This window comes from Saccostrea cucullata, unplaced genomic scaffold (genome assembly GCF_032062105.1).
Source record: "Saccostrea cucullata isolate Sc308-1 unplaced genomic scaffold, CSIRO_AGI_Scuc_v1 ctg519, whole genome shotgun sequence".
NCBI classification, from domain to species: Eukaryota; Metazoa; Mollusca; class Bivalvia; order Ostreida; family Ostreidae; genus Saccostrea; species Saccostrea cuccullata.
In genome coordinates this window covers 74,411-83,207 of record NW_026929476.1, presented here as the reverse complement: position 1 = coordinate 83,207, position 8,797 = coordinate 74,411, and the positions used below count along the sequence as shown (strand labels likewise).

General features: G+C 32.9%; 2 protein-coding genes across 2 annotated transcripts; both read left to right on the top strand.

Annotated features, from left to right (window-relative positions):
- Window positions 1-1,379: 1,379 nt before the first annotated feature.
- LOC134280984 (transcription intermediary factor 1-alpha-like) lies at window positions 1,380-5,811 on the top strand. Its single transcript, XM_062763440.1, has 4 exons — window positions 1,380-2,379; window positions 2,485-2,631; window positions 2,992-3,138; window positions 5,729-5,811. The coding sequence occupies exons 1-4, from the start codon at window positions 1,380-1,382 to the stop codon at window positions 5,809-5,811; spliced, it is 1,377 nt and encodes a 458-aa protein (XP_062619424.1).
- Window positions 5,812-7,148: 1,337 nt separating this feature from the next.
- Window positions 7,149-8,739, top strand: LOC134280965 (uncharacterized). The gene is made up of 2 exons (XM_062763412.1): window positions 7,149-7,347; window positions 8,138-8,739. The coding sequence occupies exons 1-2, from the start codon at window positions 7,221-7,223 to the stop codon at window positions 8,362-8,364; spliced, it is 354 nt and encodes a 117-aa protein (XP_062619396.1). The 5' UTR covers window positions 7,149-7,220; the 3' UTR covers window positions 8,365-8,739.
- The last annotated feature ends 58 nt before the right edge of the window (window positions 8,740-8,797 follow it).

Here is an 8,797-nt window from a genome sequence, read left to right as displayed (position 1 = left end):
TGTCAACAGGTAAAACAAAGTGGAGTGAGATTTTACAGATTGACAATAATGAATGGAAAAATTCCACAAAATACCCTTCAGAGTGACAAAAGACTGTAAACTCCAATGGTTTCAATATAGCAACAAATTCATTTTATTCAAAATTAACAAAAATGACTCTAAATACTGCAATTTTTGCCACTCAGAAGAAGAAACAATAGAACACCTTTTATGGGAATGTGATTATACACAATTATTTCTAGAAGAATTTTGTACTTTTTCTTATAATAAGACCGGTCTAGTCATCAATATTACGAAAAGATCTTTTATTTTAGGTTACATTGAGAATTATACTGATATTCAAAATACTAATATCCTTTGGCTGAAATATTATGTTTACACATCAAGATGTACTAAGAAATCTTTGAATTTATGTGCTGCAATATCACAAATGAATCTATATTATGAAACACACAAATTTATTTCTTATAGAAATAATGGAAAAGAAAAATTTGATGCCCAGTGGAACAGATGGAACCAACTTTTCTATTAAACTCTCTCTCTCACTCTTCTCTCTCTTTCTCCTCTCTTTCTTTCGCTTCCCTCTTTTCCTGTTCCTATCTCTTTCTATCAAAAACAATATACATCATGTATTAATTCAAACTGTGATATTGTAAAAAGAGATGTGAATAAAAAAAGATAATAAAGCAATAAGCAAATATATGTACAAGTACATTTATTAATTTTTTTTTCTTAGTTTTATCCAGCAAAAAGAAGTTTTGGCAAACATAAAATTAAACATATTACCCTGATTTAAGCCGCTTTCTTTGCATAATTTTGTCTTATCTTTTTGCACTTATATATCAGCATATCATCGAAGTATTGAAATTGCTATCAATTATCAAGCAAAGGAAGAAAATTCCAATATTAACAAACTCCATAAATCCAATAAAACTGTTATTAATGATGAATAATTTTTCTTTTTTGTAAATTGTGTACGATATTGATTATTAACAATGTTATGCCTATATCACAGTTGCGAAAGTCAACAGGTTAAAACAAACGTCGCTATTGTGACGTCACATAACGCTGCTTTGACGTTGAACGACATAGGTCCCCCCTTTACTAATTATAATCAATGAGATTGTGTTTTCTAATCCTGTATCTTTAATCATTCTCCATCAATATACGTACTAGTATATGCACATGTTTGTTTCGGTTCTATGCACAGGGAAGTATTTATCATTGGTATTTAAATTTTTATCAGTAGTTGTAAACTAGGTGCGCATTTATGAACTTATTAATGACATTAAATGTTAATGACAGGAGCGGTATTTCATGCTTGTTTGTGACCTTGTTTCCGTCGAAAGGAGAAACAAAGCTCTAACTATTCCCGCACAATGGCAACTTCCTGTGGAGAAATTCCTGATGAAGATTTAACTATGTGCTCAATTTGTGTCGAGAAATTTAAAACACCGCGATGTTTGCCGTGTATGCATTCCTTTTGTCACAAATGTTTGACTTCCTACATTGAGAGCAGTTGTTTATCTATGGCGCCTCGTTTGGGATTTAATTGTCCTTTGTGTCGTGAGTATGTTCCAAATAATGGCGCATTTGATAACCCAGAGGAGTGGGCAAAGAATTTTCCCTTGAATGACGTTTTAGAAAGCCTTTTAGTGAAATCAAAGGAGCAGCTCTGTGCTGCTTGTTTACGAGATAACGAAACTGAATCTGCCACTGGATTTTGTCTATCTTGTCTGGAATATTTATGCACAATGTGCACAAAATATCACAGAAAACATTTGCTCTCTAGAGATCATACTGTATGTCAGAAGGACGATATACAATTGACAAAAATGCATATATTTGGAAAATATTTCAGATGTACTGAGCACAGTAAAAAAATAAGTTTATTTTGTAACGACCATGAACAACCATGTTGTTTAATATGTACTGGAACGTGCGGAACAAAGCATAGGGAATGCAAAAGTATTGATTCTATTGAGGAAGCTGCTTTGAAAGTTAAAAATAGCGGAAAATTGGAATCTTTGATAAAAGAAGTTAAAATCATAGAAAGGAAATTGAAAGATGCCATGCAAGAACAGTCGAAGAAAATAACAGAGCTAGAAGATGCCGTTGATGAAATGACAAACCAAACTGAAAAGGAATTTAAGGAACTTGTTGACCACATTGAAACCTTGAAAAACCAACATCTTGATGAACTAGCAGTCGCTCAAAAGAAAGGAAGACAAGAAATGGAACAATGTACCAGAGCACTGAGTGAAGGAATGGATTGTGTGAATTACTGTGTTCAAAATGTAGAAAGAGCCAGGGATACAGAAAATGAAATCGAAATACTAGTTAATTATTGCATGGCAAAGGAGACGGCCTTACAGCTGAGTCAATTTAGTTTTTCAACGAAACACATAAAAATATTAATGAAAAAAGGCCGTATTTTAAAAGATATTAAAGGTTCAAAATCATTATTAGATATAAAATGTTCAGAGTCAAAGAAGAATGTGTTGCTTAATTTAAGTGGGGTGGTATTGCCTCATACCCCTGAACTGAGCATTCAGGAAAAGCAAGTTTTCATATTTACGGGCACTTTTCTCGCTAACAACACTTTTGCAACTCCTGACCACAGCGTCAATGGTAAGTGTTTTATATACGATAGCAAATGGGCTAAAACTAATGTTATTGAAGGTTTAAGCAAGCCGTTTGAAGTGGCACAGAATGCAGACGAACTTTTTGTTACGTGCGAAGGTACAAAATCTATCGAGGTATTTTCTGCAAATAACTTCCAAAAATTGCGAACAATTCCAATGCATGAATCAGTTTACGGCATAAAACTCTGGAATAGAGAGTTTTATGTAGCATGCGCGAAGAAAATCATAAAAACAGATCTTTTTGGGAATAAAATGAAAGAATTTAATACTGAAGGCGTGAATAATATATGCCTTCTTATAACAAACAATGGTCGAATAGTATTCAGTAATTGGGTACTTCATACAGTTACTGCAATATCAGGAGAGGGAGACATTGCTTGGAAGTATGAACATCACAACATGAAAGGGCCATGTGACCTTGATAAAGATAATGTTGGTAATATTGTTGTTGCAGCTAGGGAGAGCAATAATATTCATATATTATCTAGTGCAGGTGATTTCATTAAGGTTTTTAAAAACATTGCACAGCCCATCTTTTTCCGAATTGATGAAGTCCGAAACATTTGCTGTTTGTGTAACAAACATTTGGTTTTAAATGTTTATAAATTGTAAAATAAAAATGTTTGTATTCAAAGGTCTTTGTGCAGAAACTTTCCTGCTTTTGTTGAAAAGATGAAAGGAATACCATATTGAGATTGAAACTGTTTATTTGTACAAACAACGAGAAAAAAAGTTCTTCTTTCCTTTGCGAAACACCGACCGTTGGATGAAGAAAAGTGTCTATTAACTTGATGATAAAAGGATAATGCTTTTATCCTTTTTTTATTATGGGGGACTGACCAAAACATTTAATTATCTTAATACAACAGGCAAATTTGTGACAAGAGTACCCTAGAAGTTCCGATGTCTCAATATAAAACAATGTGTAAAGTCAATCATTAAAGTTCTAGCATTTAAAGATGTACAACTTACACCCCAAAAGACATGTTTTCCTGTCGTTTATTTTCCGTTATTTTGTATATTCTTTTGATGACTATCTATTACATTAATGCACATTTTGGGCAAAATCGTTTGCAAGAGAAACCGGCCATTGTATTGTAAGTGAGAGAGTTAATAGGTTGCAGGTGCCCGATGCAGGCGTTAGAGCCCTGTTTCCCAAAAGTGTCACTTTAGCTTGTTAGAGGAAAGAGAGTAAGAGACTAAGCATGCACGGATTTGATTTATCGTTTGTGATTTCTGCTATCGTTTGTATATTACGTGTGGTAGAGTTTTAAGAGATGAAAGTGAGTATTGGGTTGATTTTTGTGAGGAACTTAGGATTAAGAGATTCGGCATTGGCAAGCCCTGAGAACACGTGGGAGAAAAGAGGAGAATAAGTTTGGAAGTATATAGATAAGAGTGGAAGTTTCATTTAATTGTGAACTTTTTGCATTATTATAAATATTTTACGTGTGTTGTAAATATGTAAATGAACTATGTAAATAAAACAATCGTATTTATAAATCATTGCCAGTGACAGAGAGGACCCCCGCCATAGGTTTATAAAATAGTGATATTTTTATTCATAATGATTACATTTTCAACAGTGAAATACTGTAAAATATCCATTTAATAAAAGAGATATCCTGTCACAGTATGAAAGGATATCAATATGATATTTGAGTTCGTGTGACAAAAATCAGAAGTGCGGGAAAACTCTCGATTTATCTTCCTATAAAGAAGAGTGTTGTAAAATTATTCCTTGGACTGGTATAATATATAGAGAAACAAAATAACCATTCTGATAGAAAATAAAACTGCCAAAGTTCCTCAAATATTTGCTTAAATTCATGTAAATGTACAATGTTTCAATCTCGTATCACTTAGCTATGACGTTTCAACCGCTCAACTAGGCAAATTGAAAAAGGAATAAACAGAAAATTCAATGTTTTGTAGTTGAGTATGGAATTCATTTCACTCGTGAGACAGGATTTTTTTTAATATTTTCACTCGTGCTTCGCACTGGTGAAAATAACAAAAAATCCTGTCCCACTCGTGAAATAAATACCATATTCAACTACAAAACATTGAATATCTTCTATTTATACACTGAACCAAACTTCTAAGTGTTCACCTAACATTTTTTTAAGTTTAGAGAACAAATGCAATCAATAAATAATTCCTTTATTTCTTGGTTAATGATGCATATTTAAGTTCGATGTTGCGTAAATTTCATGTAAGTATCTCTTCAGAATTTTAAGCAAAGTGTCAAGGAAATGATGTACCCTCGAATTGAAAATTCAAACAAAAAATGCCGATGAAATAAGACCCACCACTCGCTCTAATTACTATAAGACAATCTTTATTGTTGGATACCATGTACCCCTAAATAGGAGATTGACCCATCTGCTGCCACACCTACATGTACAGCATAGTTCTTTCCAAACCGTTAAAATTCTGTGCAAAGGGGGGGGTGTACATTTCTTATAAAATCCCAAATGAGTTCAACTGGATTCAGATCTTGGAGTTTCACAGTGCCTCATCACACAGATGCCTTTGGTCAATTTCCCTGGGTGTTTAGCACGTAAGAGTGAGGATAATTCAGACTGTTTGAGCACCGATTTCTTATCATTTTTGTACAATTGAAATGGTTTGTTTTCATGTTTCTAAGATTGTTTCAGGATAAATATATTATTCTCAGTAGTCAGCGAGTGTTAAATATGCGTGGTTCAAAGAAATATCAAGGAATATATACTCAGCAAAAAAAGAAACGCATATTCAGAATAATATGAAAATCTCTAAGTTTTAAGTTTAAACCTTATTTTTTTTAAGTGATTTTAGAGTGTGTTGTGATAAAAATCAAACATGTCCTATGTTGAAAATAGAAAAGTCAAGTTGATGCCATTTTCATCGCCCCCAAATTCAAGGGGCATAGCAATATGTGCTGTGCGACGTCTCAATGCTAGTGAGTTTCCAATGTACGGATATCGTGGAGGAGTACCATCTCTTTTCAGTCTCTTGCGAACAATTTATGCACTTTTATGCTGATTTTTTCATCTAGCAATTGTACCAGCAGTTTTACAGCAAGTTATGAATCGCTTCAGGTGCTGAAGGGGAGGGGGTGTCTGACGGTCCTGCCTGGTTGTGGTTACCTGCGGATGGCCGGATAATGGTATTCAGACGTTAGTTTAACGGTTGCAAAGCCCATTGATTTATTCCAAATACAGTTGCAACTCCCTGTTGCGTAGCCCCATTTAGTATCATCGTTAGCCTGGTTGTGTTCATCTTTGCTTCGGCGTGGCATTGCAGCATCAACACTTCAATCAAATCTTAAATATGGGTTTAATAGGAGTGTTAATAGTTTCTCTAAATCCAAAATATCAATGAAAATAGACATCCGATTAAAAAGAATTCATGAAAATTACTCCTTTCAGAAACATGTTTAATCAAGGGAGATAATTCAACATTTGGGTTTTAAAACCCCATGTTGTCCTTTAAATAGGTCACAGGTATCCAATGATATGAAAAATAATTGTTCCATGTACATTTTAAAAATTTCTTTGACGAGTAAAACAATATGCGTTTCTTTGTTGAGTATATATGGTATTTTATGAATGAGGAAGAGAAAAATACAAAAGAAAATATAGAGAAAAAATATATGAATTTAAAAAGGCGAAACATGGGGGGGGAAATACTCATGTACATGAAATTGTAAAGTATAAGACTTGAATTTTAGAAATTTCGGGAAATCTCCAAGGTCAATGTCAAATTTAATTGCGTCAAATGACGAAGTTACAAACCTCAAAACTACAAAGGCTTCTGTGTGGATTGTAAGGGTTTACCCCTAAGTTGGCGGCCAAGGGACATAACTTTTGAAAGTGTGGATTGGTCTATTCTTTATATCGTTTTCATGCTTTGATTGTAGACTCTTTTTTAAAAAAAACATATACCTCTCAATCCTGACTGATTTCACCAATCACACCAAATTTTAAACTTAAGGTTACGCATAGATTTCTTAACAGTTAATCAAATTGGTCTCCCAAATACGTATTATAAAACCAAGATTGTGGGAATTAAAACTTTCGTTTCAGTAGCGTTTCTGGTTGGTTGTTTATCAATTTTTCTATTTCAATATTCTTATTTCGAAAATGAAATAGATACAATAAGAAGCAAAGATATACGTAATATAAGGAGTGAATTAGAGTCAACGAGAAGCAATTTTGGTAAGGAATTACTTGAGAGTGAATTACAGACAATAAAAGACAATTTTGGAAAGGAAATACGCGATATAAAGAGTGAATTACAGACAACAAAAGACAATTTTGGTAATTTGCGATATTATGAGTATATCAAATATAATAAGAGACGATTCTGGCAAGGAAATACGTTAGACAAAGTGTGAAATAGTAGTAGCAAGGAATAATCTTCAGGATATTATAAACGAAATAAAGAATGACTTTGAAACAACGAGGAACACTTTTGATGAGGTCATGCATGAATTTAGGAACCATTTTGAGGAAGAAACAAATGATAAAATAGGAACTTGAGAAAATCGGAAATAATGCTGTTGAAAAAATCAATAGCATAAAGATTAAAATGGAGACTATCAAAAAAGAAATGGAATCCACTCTTCAAACCACTGCGTATTTTGGATCTTTACTCTCGGTTCAGACAACAAAGGGTCTATTTGTCGACGAGTTGCTGGATGCAGAAGTCCATAAAGGTATGATTGATTATTTTAAGCTTTCATATTTTTAGTGGTTTTAACATGAGCACTGTATATCTATACTCGTGTGGTATAATCCAAACAATGATCAATGATTTTAAAATGTAAACACAACTGCAATGTTGGCATAAGGAATACTAGTCTAAGAAAATATAGTTACATGTAATTCCTTAAAAATTATTTTTAATGAAATTTTAATGATGATTTTTATTAACTTAAGTGTGCAGAGACACATTTCATAATATTACACAAAATACCTAAATCTTTTCGTTTTATAATCATGTCAATTGAATAACAATTATCGTGCTTTTGATACTTTCTTACCCATATTTAAAGAGACAGTGATGACGCACAAAGGGGAAAATTGACAAACGTAGTATCTTTGTATGACTCGAGTGAATGTTCATTTCCTAAAAGTATTTGTTTTCAGAAAATCTCAGGTTTCAGAGCCTAACATATCTATTTTTATGGAAAAAAAAATAAAGTTGAAATAATTTCCATATGCCCCATAACGAAAATTTTGCTTTACTTCTACCCACCCATTGTACGCATGCGAAAAAAAATAATTAATAACTAACCATATTTATAGAATTACCATAACATCTGAGACACTAGACACCTGATCGCTCCGTCAGAATTTCCAAGGGCACGTGTTTATATTCTTTTCACATATTTTATTTGAAGTTTGATAAAACCGATTACTGGTTTCTTTCATTTTTTATCAAAAAGAATTATTAAGCACCCAGGAATCTTTTCTAAAAAATCCTTTTCATCCGCTTATATTTAGATTTTACAGAGTTCAATTTATCATCGCTACATAGAACAACCTACATGTCAAAAAACAAGAAAATTCTCAGCAATATCAACTTTCCATTAGCTGTATCAGGATCAGGGGAAGGAACCCTACAGAGGTACGAAGGAGCTAAAGTTGATAAAATAAATATCGGAGTTAGACGAATTCAGAATGAAATTTATCGTGCGGTACGATATCAAAAAGACTTGCAGAGGATCTGAATTTATATTTGATGTGACATTCTGTGATGAAGAATTTGATATGTTTTATTACGGAGGCTATTTACCGCATTGTTTAAGTATGTTTGCCACATGTGATACAAAATTAGTGTACCTGAAGTTTGAAAATCAACAGTTGTTAAAAGAAAATATATTAATTATCTCCATGGTCTGAGGAAAGTACGTTCACTTTTGGATTTGAAGTCATCGTTAGTGGAGTATACGGTTATGTAACCTTTAATGATCTACTGAGTGGAAGGGAACTTTATACTTTCAACTCAGTTAATTTCTCGGTGCCATTGAGTTCAATGTTTGGTGTCTTTAACCCTGAGATTTCTGAATGTATGATGTTGTTGATTTAGTATTAGGCATAAATGGCGAGGAAGGTATGATATGAAAATATCTTAATTTTCTTGTCTTTAAATGATTGCTTTAT